Source organism: Panulirus ornatus, chromosome 42 (genome assembly GCF_036320965.1).
Source record: "Panulirus ornatus isolate Po-2019 chromosome 42, ASM3632096v1, whole genome shotgun sequence".
In the NCBI taxonomy this organism is placed as follows: Eukaryota; Metazoa; Arthropoda; class Malacostraca; order Decapoda; family Palinuridae; genus Panulirus; species Panulirus ornatus.
In genome coordinates this window covers 17,905,050-17,920,540 of record NC_092265.1, presented here as the reverse complement: position 1 = coordinate 17,920,540, position 15,491 = coordinate 17,905,050, and the positions used below count along the sequence as shown (strand labels likewise).

Here is a 15,491-nt window from a genome sequence, read left to right as displayed (position 1 = left end):
TGTGTGTGTGTGTGTGTGTGTGTGCGTGTGTGTGTGTGTGTGTGTGTGTGTGTGTGTGTGTATATATATATATGTATATTATCCCTGGGGATAGGGGTGAAAGAATACTTCCCACGTATTCCTCGCGTGTCGTAGAAAGCGACTAGAGGGGACGGGAGCGGGGGGCCGGAAATCCTCCCCTCCTTGTATTAACTTTCTAAAATGGGAAACAGAAGAAGGAGTCACGCGGGGAGTGCTCATCCTCCTCGAAGGCTCAGAGTGGGGTGCCTAAATGTGTGTGGATGTAACCAAGATGTGAAAAAAGGAGAGATAGGTAGTATGTTTGAGGAAAGGAACCTGGATGTTTTGGCTCTGAGTGAAACGAAGCTCAAGGGTAAAGGGGAAGAGTGGTTTGGAAATGTCTGGGGAGTGAAGTCAGGGGTTAGTGAGAGGACAAGAGCAAGGGAAGGAGTAGCAATACTCCTGAAACAGGAGTTGTGGGAGTATGTGATAGAATGTAAGAAAGTAAATTCTCGATTAATATGGGTAAAATTGAAAGTTGATGGAGAGAGGTGGGTGATTATTGGTGCATATGCACCTGGGCATGAGAAGAAAGATCATGAGAGGCAAGTGTTTTGGGAGCAGCTAAATGAGTGTGTTAGCGGTTTTGATGCACGATATATATATATATATATATATATATATATATATATATATATATATATATATATATATATTTTTCTTTTTCTTTCAAACTGTTCGCCATTTCCCGCATTAGCGAGGTAGCGTTAAGAACAGAGGACTGGGCCTTTGAGGGAATACCCTCACCTGGCCCAATTCTCTGTTCCTTCTTTTGGAAAAAAAAAAAAAAAAAAAAAAAAAAAAAAAAAAAAAAAAAAACGAGAGGGGAGGATTTCCAGCCCCCCGCTCCCTCCCCTTTTAGTCGCCTTTTACGACACGCAGGGAATACGTGGGAAGTATTCTTTGTCCCCTATCCCCAGGGATATATATATATATATATATATATATATATATATATATATATATATATATATATATATATATATATATATTCATTTATGTATCTTTTCATCTATATGCTTAGTTAGATTTCATCAATGTCTTGTTAAAAACCATAACATACATAACATTAATGAACTCGTATGTCTGTGATGAATGTTTGTTTTGGTTACTCTCAATTTTCATGGAAGTCTGAATGTTAAATTTTTAGTTTTATTTCATCCTCATAGTTCACAACAATGAACAGAATGTGGGAAACCTTATCCCATCCTCAGGCCAAGTAATGTAGGCCAGTGATCCTCTGTGATATCTGGAGGTGTCATCATACTGTGTAGTATCCTGTCTTGGTACGTGATCTTGGTGTTGACCTTTGGTTGCTGTTCCCTGATAAATCAGTGCTACGGCTGTGGGTATGCGTCTTGTGTCTTCTTCACAACGTAGTCCTTGTAGATCTAACAACTGTCTCTCGTGTGAGGGCAGTGTTGTGCTTCTTGGTGACATGTAGTTTGATGGAGCCTTCTTGTAAGTGTAGGTAGAGTGAGTCTTTTGGATAGTGTACAGGTTGTGCTTCCCACATACGTACGTCATGTTGGTAAGCAGCTCACAGAGTCCTTGGTGACAGATAACTAACTTGACTTTGTAGTCTTGTGATATGTGGTTGATGTTTCTGAAGAGGTTGTCCTGTAGTTACTGTAGGCTGTTCCAGTATTTTGTGTGTTGTTGTGTTGCTTGGAGTTTCTGCCGCTGTGAATTTGTTTTGCATGAAGTATTTCAGTCGTCCGTTGAAGTCGGAGTTCTCGTGGTCGTAGTTGATGAGGGTCTGTATGATCTCTGTGGTGACAGAATGCATTATAAAACTTAGTCCTTAAGTTCATATACCAACTTTTACTCTTCGATAGCCACCTTACATGAAGGAGAGATGTTAATAACATGGTGTTACGCTTCACGTCTGCAGCCGCTCACCGTTGGGCTGCCAGTGATGGTCTGGATCCACGGCGGCTCCTTCCAGAATGGCGGGGGTGAGCAATTGTACCCGCCTTTGCCCCTCATGACCAAGGATATCGTCCTTGTGGCTGTCCAGTACCGTCTGGGAACTCTGGGTAAGTACTGCAGTGTAATAATGAGCTTGAGTCAGATCTTGATGATTCTTTATCAGAACTTCGAGTTGCATTGACCGTGAGTCAATATAACTTGGAGTTCAGTGTTGTAGTGGTCAGGCGATATATAAACTCAAATGCTTAATGCAACAGACTTTTACGTGTTAAAAGGCTGTCTGTGTTTGGAGAATGGATCAGATACGTAGAATTCAGTGTGGAAATAATGATAAACAAACAGATAAGAAATGAGGGAAGCCTATATTTTTTCTCTTCTTTAATAACGGAAGTTCAAATAACATCAGTTGTTGAAGCTAAGCGAGATTGTCGTCTGTCCACTGTCAAATGTACTTATGATATTGCTGCAAGTTATTCTTACCAATAGTTAAGAATGTATGTTATCAACCACGCTGAAGACACTATGCTTCGCCTCACTCGAAGTAGAACTCTGCCCACCAGTTTGCCTACCAATTAGATTATAACCTTGGATAGCACCTTGAACTGAGGATGTCGTAACCAATGATAAAGTTTCAAACACATGTTAAAACGTGTTCTAATCTTATCTTCTTAAACTGAATAAATTCCTCTACAACGGCTTTCATGAGATTTGTTTCGCAATCCAGGAGTCATATTGGTGGCTCACCGCTGTATTCTTTCTTTTGTATCAAAGCCTCAAACTGAAAACAGTGTACAATGCTAGGACGTACAGTTGACCACTTTAATACCTGGCACAGTGATTGGCGAGTTTTCTGAGACGTGGCAACGATGTGATTGTGTACATTGTAGAGTATGGACTGAATAGCCAGACTACAACCTCTTGCTAATGGCGAGTGTGATGTGTTGAAAGAGCAACCCTTCTCTATAAATGCTGAAATTTCCTGTTTTGTCATGATTTTCGACAAGATTATCATATGTAACGTAGTTGTCTCTTTTCTGCTCTATGCTGGTTGGTGATGGCGTTTGCCAAGTGTTGTTTAGGGATGGAGGATTGAGGGATAGTGCCGCCCTGTGCCGGGGATAGATGAGGGAGATGGCTCTCAGTAAATACTGAATCTCATCCCACCTACATACGATCGTGTCAGAAAGCAAATCTTCCGTCTTGTATGGATTCTGATATTTCCCGTTGGTGAGATTTTACATTATGATTAAAGCATTAAGGCTATTGGCTTTAATCTGGTGCCTGTTAGAGGGTGGAGGTGCTTGCGAGGTGGTCAGACGTGAGGACCGAGGGTGGTGGTGGGAGGTACGGGAGGAGTCAAGCGCATCAATGTCTGGGGCTGCGTCATCATCATCATACGCGACCATGTGAAGTTTAAAAATGATTCGCAATCTGTGCGTGCTGATTTTTCCAATATGATGAAGTTAACATCCAGATTAAGAAATTTAATGGCACTGCCTCCTACCTGCTGTGCTATGAGGTCATAATTCATACTCTTGATATCAGCTTTGACCCAGCCTCTTTCATTTTACATCTTACTGTAGAGTCCAAAGTTTTTCATCATGGTATTTTTTTCATTAGATTCAGAAGATAACCATGTAGCACACACATTATTCTATTTGGTATTTGACTATTCAGTAATGAGTCCGGCCTGACAGAGTCACTGTCTGATAGAAATGCGACGTGGTGTCTCGCAGAGTGTAACTTGACACGTAACAGTTCCCAATAAGCCTCAGTGTTTACCCTTTATCACCATAGGTATATTCCATCCAGTGCTACTGATGTGCTCCGTCAACCATCAGGGGTTTGTTCCCTCCATCACCATTGTCGTATTCCATCTAACATCACTGAGGTAACCTTCCCATCACCAGTTTCTGCCACCGTCGCAAGTAGTGTTATTCTTCCGTCACCCATGGTGGCGCGTGCCTTTCATCCCACTGGTGTGTTCTGTCCGTGTCCAGTAGCTTGTACCTTAGACCACCACAAGGGTTCTCCATCTATCACCACCGTCGCGTCCCGTCCATCACCACCGATATACTCCAGTCATCATCACTACGGTACTCGCTCCATGACCGCTGGCAAAATTCCCTCCAGCACCATAGGCAGTTGGAACCCTTCGTCATGGCTACTGGCTAGAGCCCAGGATAGAGGGGAAGTTTGTGTTGTGGCTCTCTGGAGGAATATCTCGCTACTGAGTCTTTCATAAGGAATTCTGGGCTTTTGAAAACACCTTTATCCACTACTGCTCATGTTAAGATGTAGTTGTTTCTCTCCGGCAGATCTAGAGACATTGTCTTCACTACGGTGCGATCCGAAAGCCTAGCTATCACCAAGGATAAGTTCTTCCTTAAGATTCTTTCCTTTCTTTATATTTTCCACAGATGTTTGTGAAGTTCCTTCCTTCTTTATCTGGGGAAACTTTCAGATGATCGTATGATTTGTCGGTTCTGATGACGTAAAACTATGTCTGTACCGTAGGCACAGCTCTGGGAACATCGATTTTTAATTTCCTATCCCTTCCTGCTCCTCTGTCCTTTGGGGAAGAGATGTATCTTGAGTCCTGACAACAATAGGCCCGAGGCAGAGACGCTAGCGATTCGTGGGTGAACGTTAGTGAGCTACTAACTGTTGCTCGCCAATCAATCCACGATCACATGATAACATAGACCCGAGCAGGTTACTGGACGATTGTTGGGTCTCTGAGGACGATCGTCAGCAGGTGTCAGAGATGCCATGGCTGTGGGAAGAGGAGGAATCCTCACGGGTGTGTTCTGCTCTGGGGAGTAACGTGTGTTGTCTCCTGGATGCCCATTAGGCTCTGCTTGTGTTTTTTTCCTTTTTTAACTATTGTTCGAAAGCTAAAGTTCTCAGCCAGGAAGTTAGCAGATATTTCGGTCATTGAACGGTATTCCCTTCCTGTCAAAGCAAAGCATCCAACAAAAACAGTTTAGTAAATTAGCTACATCATCGATAAGAGAGGGAGATAACACCATAATGATTAATCGCAGGGGAAGAATAGCTCTAGTATCTATATCTAGTGGGTACCAAGAGTATCTATATCTAGTGTCAAAATTTCTCTTATAACTACTGCGTTGAGTGGCTGCTGAAGTCTGACAACATGTTAGATCGTGGAACTACCACGAATTATCATAGTCTTGTGCTCCTCTTGTTCCATACAGATACTATATACATATACTTTGAACGTATTCAAGTTAGATTTGATAACAATTACACTTCATAGCATCTACGACAGTCATCGTGATCTCCCAGCTCAGTTTCGCCACATCAAAATATCTAACCATCAACACAGCACATCTGGGAGATCGATGCTCATGTATGTACCGAACAACCATCATATTTTCCATAACAACCGGTTAGCTGCCTAGCACGATCATTTCTCCTGTCACTCCCTCCTCCAGGCTTCCTGTCAACTGGGGACTCTGTGGTGCCCGGCAACATGGGTCTGAAGGACCAGACGCTGGCCCTCCGCTGGGTGCAGGACAACATCCTCGACTTCGGAGGTGACCCAGCCAAGGTGACCATCTTCGGTGAGAGCGCCGGGGGTGCTGCCGTCCATTTCCAGCTCCTGACGCCTATGGCTGCAGGTGAGTCAGGATGGGTCTACGTCTGTCCCAGACCTCTTCCTGCCACAGAGTTTATACAGATGTACGGAACTATCATTCCTTTACCTGTACCTTGTAAGTACCTAGTGTATCTATATCTAGTAGGCATCCAGAGTATCTATATTCAGTAGATACCTGGAATATCTATATCTAATGAGTGCCTAGAATATCTATATCTAGTGAATGCCTAGTGCATATATATCTAGTGAGTACCTCGTGTATCTATATCTAGTGAGTACCTTAAGTATCTATATTTAGTGCGTACCTATAGTATCTATATCTAGTGAGTACCTTAAGTATCTATATTTAGTGAGTACCAATAGTATCTATATCTAGTGAGTACCTTAAGTATCTATATTTAGTGCGTACCTATAGTATCTATATCTAGTGAGTACCTTAAGTATCTATATTTCGTGAGTACCAATAGTATCTATATCTAGGGAGTATCTTAAGTATCTATATTTAGTGAGTATCTAGTGTATCTATATCTAGTGAGTACCTTAAGTATCTATATCTAGTGAGTATCTAGTGTATCTATATCTAGTAAGTATTCAAGGTTGTCGGTCGTCCTGCATGATATTAGATGAGGGTTACTTTCCTTTGTTTGTTTGATTGTTTGTTACAGTTACCTTCAAAGAACGAAAAGAAGTCTTAAAGGTGATGAGGTTAGCAATAACCTTATCTACAGCTTCTCTGTACTTCATGTCTGTGTAGCTTGAGGGGCACTTGACGAGTAGCGTGAAGGCTACATCGTTAAATAGACATTGACGCTGATCAACGTAGTTTCAGTGTTTTATAGTGTTTACTGAAGGAATGATCAGGTCTATACTTTATCCCACAGAAGGTTGTAAGTCTACAAGACCCACTCATCTCGTACAGACAAGCAATGTAAGGCAGGTTTTCCACTTCTTCCATAAGACTTATATCATTTTTTTTTTTCACGTCTCATCTTTCTCCTCTTTAAGCCTTTTCATATTTCAGTCGTGGCACAGCCTCGATGGTGGACTTTCGTCCATGACGAAAGCCTCCAAAATTAATCAAAAGTTTTAATATGTTCTTCACTGAGTAATCGAATCACACTGACAACTTAAATCAACCTTTATTTTTCATTAGCCTAATGTTTGTGACTGAAATTCACTTATGATGAAGAGCCTTTGATCTAAAGGTCGTCCTTATCATTCGGCTCCACACCAGTCAGAAATTATAAACATATCAAGATTTCTCTTTCATGAAGGTTATGTTGAAACTCAAGTCACGGAGTGTTTTGCCCAAGGATCGACCAAACCTGAAGGTTCTTAAATATACTGATATTATGTTAGCTGAGACGTATATATATATATATATATATATATATATATATATATATATATATATATATATATATATATATATATATATATATATATATATATATATATATATATTCTTTCTTTCTTTCAAACTATTCGCCATTTCCCGCATTAGCGAGGTAGCGTTAAGAACAGATGACTGGGCCTTTGAGGGACTACCCTCACCTGGCCCAATTCTCTGTTCCTTCTTTTGGAAAATTAAAAAAAAAATGAGAGGGGAGGATTTCCAGCCCCCCGCTCCCTCCCCTTTTAGTCGCCTTCTACGACACGCAGGGAATACGTGTGAAGTATTCTTGCTCCCCTATCCCCAGGGATAGGTTAGGTTAGGTTAGGTTATATATATATATATATATATATATATATATATATATATATATATATATATATATATATATATATATATATATATATATATATATCATACAAAGCTCCATCAGCCAGGATCGAACCTGGCTATGTGTTCTGTTCGGAAACAACCGATAGACCCCGTTGCTCACCATAGTGAGACGAAGGGTATTCGAGTACTTAGTATTTCGAATAGTTGTTTCCTATTATACAGTCCCTTAGCCTAGATGTTAGCATGCCTGCCTCTTGCTCAAGGGGTCCCAGGTTCGATCCTGGCAGATGGAGCTTTGTATGTTCTATGAAGGTGCGCGTTCATATACACTTAATTCGTATTCATATAACTCCGCGTTGTACAGTCAGGTTCGGTAAAACGCTCTCAGCTGGCTATGTGTTCTGTTCGGAAACAACCGATAGACCCCGTTGCTCACCATAGTGAGACGAAGGGTATTCGAGTACTTAGTATTTCGAATAGTTGTTTCCTATTATACAGTCCCTTAGCCTAGCGGTTAGCATGTCTGCCTCTTGCACAAGGGGTACCAGGTTCGATCTTGGCTGATGGAGCTTTGTATGTTCTATGAAGGTGCGCGTTCATATACACTTAATTCGTATATATATATATATATATATATATATATATATATATATATATATATATATATATATATATATATATATATATATATATTTTGAAGGTTTGTCGAATGTGTTTGATGATAGAGTGGCAGATATAGGGTGTTTTGGTCGGGGTGGTGTGCAAAGTGAGAGGGTTAGGGAAAATGATTTGGTAAATAGAGAAGAGGTAGTAAAGGCTATACTGAAGATGAAAGCCGGCAAAGCAGCAGGTTTGGATGGTATTGCAGTGGAATTTATTAAAAAAGGGGGTGACTGTATTGTTGACTGGTTGGTAAGGTTATTTAATGTATGTATGATTCATGGTGAGGTGCCTAAGGATTGGCGGAATGCCTGCATAGTGCCATTGTACAAAGGCAAAGGGGATAAGAGTGAGTGCTTAAATTACAGAGGTATAAGTTTCTTGAGTATTCCTGGTAAATTATATGGGAGGGTATTGATTGAGAGGGTGAAGGCATGTACAGAGCATCAGATTGGGGAGGAGCAGTGTGGTTTCAGAAGTGGTAGAGGATGTGTGGATCAGGTGTTTGCTTTGAGGAATGTATGTGAGAAATACTTAGAAAAGCTAATGGATTTCTATGTAGCATTTATGGATCTGGAGAAGGCATATGATAGAGTTGATAGAGATGCTCTGTGGAAGGTATTAAGAATATATGGTGTGGGAGGCAAGTTGTTAGAAGCAGTGAAAAGTTTTTATCGAGGATGTAAGGCATGTATACGTGTAGGAAGAGAGGAAAATGATTGGTTCTCAGTGAATGTAGGTTTGCGGCAGGGGTGTATATTGTCTCCATGGTTGTTTAATTTGTTTATGGATGGGGTTGTTAGGGAGGTGAATGCAAGAGTTTTGGAAAGAGGGGCAAGCATGCAGTCTGTTGTAGATGAGAGAGCTTGGGAAGTGAGTCAGTTGTCGTTTGCTGATGATACAGTGCTGGTGGTTGATTCATGTGAGAAACTGCAGGAGCTGGTGACTGAGTTTGGTAAAGTGTGTGAAAGAAGAAAGTTAAGTGTAAATGTGAATAAGAGCAAGGTTATTAGGTACAGTAGGGTTGAGGGTCAAGTCAATTGGGAGGTGAGTTTGAATGGAGAAAAACTGGAGGAAGTGAAGTGTTTTAGATATCTGGGAGTGGATCTGGCAGCGGATGGAACCATGGAAGCGGAAGTGGATCATAGGGTGGGGGAGGGGGCGAAAATTCTGGGAGCCTTGAAGAATGTGTGGAAGTCGAGAACATTATCTCGGAAAGCAAAAATGGGTATGTTTGAAGGAATAGTGGTTCCAACAATGTTGTATGGTTGCAAGGCGTGGGCTATGGATAGAGTTGTGCGCAGGAGGATGGATGTGCTGGAAATGAGATGTTTGAGGACAATGTGTGGTGTGAGGTGGTTTGATCGAGTAAGTGACGTAAGGGTAAGAGAGATGTGTGGAAATAAAAAGAGCGTGGTTGAGAGAGCAGAAGAGGGTGTTTTGAAATGGTTTGGGCACATGGAGACAATGAGTGAGGAAAGATTGACCAAGAGGATATATGTGTCGGAGGTGGAGGGAACGAGGAGAAGAGGGAGACCAAATTGGAGGTGGAAAAATGTAGTGAAAAAGATTTTGTGTGATCGGGGCCTGAACATGCAGGAGGGTGAAAGAAGGGCAAGGAATAGAGTGAATTGGAGCGATGTGGTATACCGGGGTTGACGTGCTGTCAGTGGATTGAATCAGGGCATGTGAAGCGTCTGGGGTAAACCATGGAAAGCTGTGTAGGTATGTATATTTGCGTGTGTGGACGTATGTATATACATGTGTATGGGGGTGGGTTGGGCCATTTCTTTCGTCTGTTTCCTTGCGCTACCTCGCAAACGCGGGAGACAGCGACAAAGCAAAAAAAAAAAAAATATATATATATATATATATATATATATATATATATATATATATATATATATATATATATATAAATATATATATATACCGCCACACATGAAATACCGCCCCCCCCCAACTTCCCCTAACCCCCCTAACCCCCCCCACACACACACATAGACAACCCACCCCCACCCCTGCGCGCTCAAGAGGTAGCGCTAGGAAAAGACAATGAAGGTCATATTCATTCACACTCAGTTTCTAGCTTTCATGTGTAATTCAGAATAACCACAACTCCCTTACCACATCTATGCCCCACAAACTTTCCATGGTTTACCACAGACGCTTCACATGCCCTAGTTCCATCTATTGAGAGCACGTCGACCCCGGTATACCACATCGTTCCAATTCACCTTATTCTTTGCACGCCTTTCATCCTCCTGTATGTTCAGGCCGAAATCGCTCAAAATCTTTTCCACTCCATCCTTCCACCTCCAATTTGGTCTCCCACTTCTCGTTTCCTCCACCTCTGACACATTCTCTTTGTCAAACTCTCCTCACTCATTCTCTCCCTGTGACCAAACCATTTCAATACATCATCTACTCTCTCAATCACACTATTTATTACCACACATATTGTCCTCAAACATTTCATTTCCAACATATCCACCCTCCTCCGCACAATCCTATCTATAGCCCACGTCTCGCAACCATATAGCATTGTTGGAACCATTATTCCTTCAAATATACCCATTTTTACTCTCCGAGAGAACGTTCTCGCCTTCCACACATTCTTCAACTCTCCCAGAACTTTCGTCCCCTCCCCCACCCTGTGACTCACTTAGGCTTTCATGGTTCCATCCACTGCTAAATCTACTCTCAGATATCTAAAAACGCTTCACTTCTTCCAGTTTTTCTCCAATCAAACTTTCCTCCCAATTAACTTGTCCCTCAACCCTACAGAACCTAATAACCTTGCTCTTATCCACATTTTCTCTCAGCTTTCTTCTTTCACCAGAATCAGCCACCAGCGCTGTATCATCAGCGGACAACAAATGACTCACTTCCCAAGCCCTCTCATCCAGTGCATACTTGCCCCTCTCTCCAAAACTCTTGCATTCACCTCCCTAACAACCTCATCCATAAACAAATTAAACAACCATGGAGATATCACGCACACCTGCCGCAAACCGACATTCACTGAGAACCAATCACTTTCCTCTCTTCCTACACGTACACATGCCTTACGCCCTCGATAAAAGCTTTTCACTGCTTCTAGCAACTTACCTCCCACACAATATATTCATAATACTTTCCACAGAGCACCCTCTATCAATTCTATCATATGCCTTCTCAGATTCATAAATGCTGCATACAAATCCATTTGTTTTTCTAAGTATTTCTCACATACATGCTTCAGAGCAAATACCTATTCCACACATCCTCTACTACTTTTGAAATAACACTGCTCTTCCCCAATCTGATACATTGTACATACCTTCACCCTCTCAATCTATACTCTCCCATATAGTTTCCCAGGAATACTCAACAAACTTATACCTCTGTAATTTGAACACTCACCTTTATCCCCCTTGCCTTTGTACAATGGTACTATGCATGCATTCCGCCAATCCTCAGGCACTTCACCATAAACCATACATACACTGGATATCCTCACCAACCAGTCAACAACGGTCACCCCCTTTTTCGATAAATTCCACTGCAATACTATCCAAACCCGCCGCCTTGCCGGCTTTCATCTTCCGCAAAGCTTTCACTACCATTTCTCTGTTTACCAAACTTTTCTCCCTGACCCTTTCACGTCACACACCACCTCGACCAAAACATCCTATATCTGCCACTCTATTATCAAACACATTCAAAATACTTACTCCATCTCTTTCTCATATCACCACTACTTGTTATTACCTCCCCATTAGCACCCTTCACCGATGTTCCCATTTGTTCTGTTGTCTTATGCACTTTATTTACCTCCTTCGAAAACATCTTTTATTCTCCCTAAAATTCAATGATACTCTCTCGCCCCAACTCTCATTTGCCCTCTTTTTCACCTCTTGCTCCTTTCTCTTGACCTCCTGCCTTTTTCTTTTATAAATCTCTCAGCCATTTGCACTATTTCCCTGCAAAAATCTTCCGAATGCCTCTCTCTTCTCTTTCACTAATAATATTTCTTCTTCATCCCACCACTCACTACCCTTTCTAATCTGCCCACCTCCCAAGCTTCTCATGCCGCAAGCATCTTATGTGCAAGCCATCATTGCTTCCCTAAATGCATCTCATTCCTCCCCCACTCCCCTTACGTCCTTTGCTCTCACCTTTTTCCATTTTGCACTCAGTCTCTCCTGGTACTTCCTCACACAAGTCTCCTTCCCAAGCTCACTAAATCTCACCACCCTCTTCACCCCAACATTCTCTCTTCTTTTCTATTAACCTCTATAAATCTTCACTTTCGCCTCCACAAGATAATGATCAGACATCCCTCCAGCTGCACCTCTCAGCACATTAACATCTAAATGTCTCTCTTTCACGCGCCTATCAATTAACACGTAATCCAATAACGCTCTCTGGCAATCTCTCCTACTTACGTACGTACACCTATGTAAATCTCTCTTTTTAAAACAGGTACTCCCAATCACTAGTCCTTTTTGAGCACACAAATCTACAAACTCTTCACCATTTCCATTTAAAGCACTATACACCACATGCACACCAATTATTCCCTCAACTACCGCATTATTCACCCTTGCATTTAAATCACCCATCACTATAACCTGATCTCGTGCATCAAAACTGCTAGCACACTCACTCAGCTGCTCCCAAATCACTTGCCTCTCATGATCTTTTCTTCTTATGCCCAGGTGCATAGGCCCCAATAATCACCAGTCTCTCTCCATCCACTTTCAGTTTTACCCATATCAATCTAGACTTTACTTTCTTACACTCTATCACATACTCACACAACTCCTGTTTGAGGAGTAGTGCTGCTCCTTCATTTGCTCTTGTCCTCTCACCAACCCCTGACTTTACTCCCCAAACATTCCTAAACCACTCTTCCCCTTTACCCTTGAGCTTCGTTTTACTTAGAGCCAAAACATCCAGGATCCTTTCCTCAAACATGATCTTTCTTCTTATGCCCAGGTGCATAGGCCCCAATAATCACCAATCTCTCTCCATCCACTTTCAGTTTTACCCATATCAATCTAGACTTTACTTTCTTATACTCTATCACATACTCACACAACTCCTGTTTGAGGAGTAGTGCTGCTCCTTCATTTGCTCTTGTCCTCTCACCAACCCCTGACTTTACTCCCCAAACATTCCTAAACCACTCTTCCCCTTTACCCTTGAGCTTCGTTTTACTTAGAGTCAAAACATCCAGGATCCTTTCCTCAAACATACTACCTATCTCTCCTTTTTTCTCATCTTGGTTACATCCACACACATTTAGACACTCCAATCTGAGCATTCGAGGAGGATAAGCACTCCCCGCGTGACTCCTTCTTCTGTTTCCCCTTTTAGAAAGTTAAAATACAAGGAGGGGAGGGTTTCTAGACCCCGCTCCCGTCCCCTTTAGTCGCCTTCTACGACACGTGAGGAATGGGTGGGAAGTATTCTTCTCTTGGTAATTCTCTTGGTAATAGTTAGAGTTAATAATTGAGATGGCGTTACTCCTGTCAATACAATGATCATAGTTTTTAACATGATTAAACGAGGCATTTGATTCTTGTCCCGTTCTTGTACTATATTTATGTTGCTTAAGTCTAACAGAAAGATCCTTACCAGTCGGACCAACATATAATTTATCACAGTTTCCACAAGGCACTTTATAAGTTAAAGTACCCTAGAACTTTCATTGATAAATCCCTTAAGTTAGCAAAGAAATCATTTTATAAAGTTGAGCCCAAACCTCCCATTGACACCAAGAATCTTTTAGTTCCCCCTTTTGATAATAATTTCACTTTGCTTCACATGTTGCTTAAATCCTTTAATGTAAATGTTGCCTTTAGCAACAATAATACTATAAAGAATATCTTAATCAGGAATTCACCAGAAAATTCTCTTGGTTGCATCTATAAAGTGCCTTGTGGAAACTGTGATAAATTTTATGTTGGTCAGAATGGTAAGGATCTTTCTGTTAGACTTAAGCAACATAAATATAGTATAAAAACGGGACAAGAATCAAATGCCTTGTTTGATCATGTTAAAAACTATGATCATTGTATTGACTGGAGTAACGCCATCTCAGTTATTAACTCTAACTCTATTACCAAGAGAAATATCATTGAATCTTCTATTAATAAATACACAAAGAATTATAATCTTAATATTAGTGATGGTCTGTGCAAATTAGATAACTTTATTGTTGATAAGATTTGTAAAATGATAAGTTTATGAACGCTCGTTGTATGTTTTGGACAATCACATGTTTATCAAATGGCGTCCTAGCTTCGTCTCTTCCATGTATATCAACTGACTGTTATGTTTCTTGTGTCTCCCCTGATGATGTGATTATTACACGAAAGTGCACTTGGGAAATTTTCGTGTTTCATTTTCCCCATGGACTCGTAGGAATGTCTTGATCACGCGCAAAAATGTGATCCTTTCCAACATATATATATATATATATATATATATATATATATATATATATATATATATATATATATATATATATATATATATATATATATATTTTTTTTTTTTTTTTTTTTGTCGCTGTCTCCCGCGTTTGCGAGATAGTGCAAGGAAACGGACGAAAGAAATGGCCCAACCCACCCCAATACACATATATATACATACACGTCCACACACGCAAATATACATACCTATACATCTCAATATACACATATATATACACACACAGACACATACATATATACCCATGCACACAATTCACACTGTCTGCCTTTATTCATTCCCATCGCCACCCCATAACACATGGAATACCATCCCCCTCCCCCCTCATGTGTGCGGGGTAGCGCTAGGAAAAGACAACAAAGGCCTCATTCGTTCACACTCAGTCTCTAGCTGTCATGCAATAATGCATGAAACCACAGCTCCCTTTCCACATCCAGGCCCCACACAGCTTTCCATGGTTTACCCCAGACGCTTCACATGCCCTGATTCAATCCTCTGACAGCACGTCAACCCCGGTATACCACATCGATCCAATTCACTCTGTTTCTTGCCCGCCTTTTACCCTCCTGCATGTTCAGGCCCCGATCACACAAAATCTTTTTCACTACATCTTTCCACCTCCAATTTGGTCTCCCTCTTCTCCTCGTTCCCTCCACCTCCGACACATATATCCTCTTGGTCAATCTTTCCTCACTCATTCTCTCCATGTGCCCAAACCATTTCAAAACACCCTCTTCTGCTCTCTCAACCACGCTCTTTTTATTTCCACACATCTCTCTTACCCTTACGTTACTTACTCGATCAAACCACCTCACACCACACATTGTCCTCAAACATCTCATTTCCAGCACATCCACCCTCCTGCGCGCAACTCTATCCATAGCCCACGCCTCGCAACCATACAACATTGTTGGAACCACTATTCCTTCAAACATACCCATTTTTGCTTTCCGAGATAATGTTCTCGACTTCCACACATTCTTCATGGCTCCCAGATTTTCGCCCCCT

The 15,491-nt window shown here is 41.3% G+C and overlaps 1 protein-coding gene across 4 annotated transcripts in view; it reads left to right on the top strand.

Moving 5' to 3' along the window:
• Window positions 1–15,491, top strand: part of LOC139761948 (venom carboxylesterase-6-like) — a 125,350-nt gene that overhangs the window by 67,616 nt on the left and 42,243 nt on the right. For all 4 annotated transcript variants that reach the window (XM_071686657.1, XM_071686655.1, XM_071686656.1 and 1 more), the window contains exons 4-5: window positions 1,955–2,099; window positions 5,451–5,636. In XM_071686657.1, coding sequence (XP_071542758.1) covers window positions 1,955–2,099; window positions 5,451–5,636 — 331 coding nt within the window. The remainder of the gene's footprint in view (window positions 1–1,954; window positions 2,100–5,450; window positions 5,637–15,491) is intronic.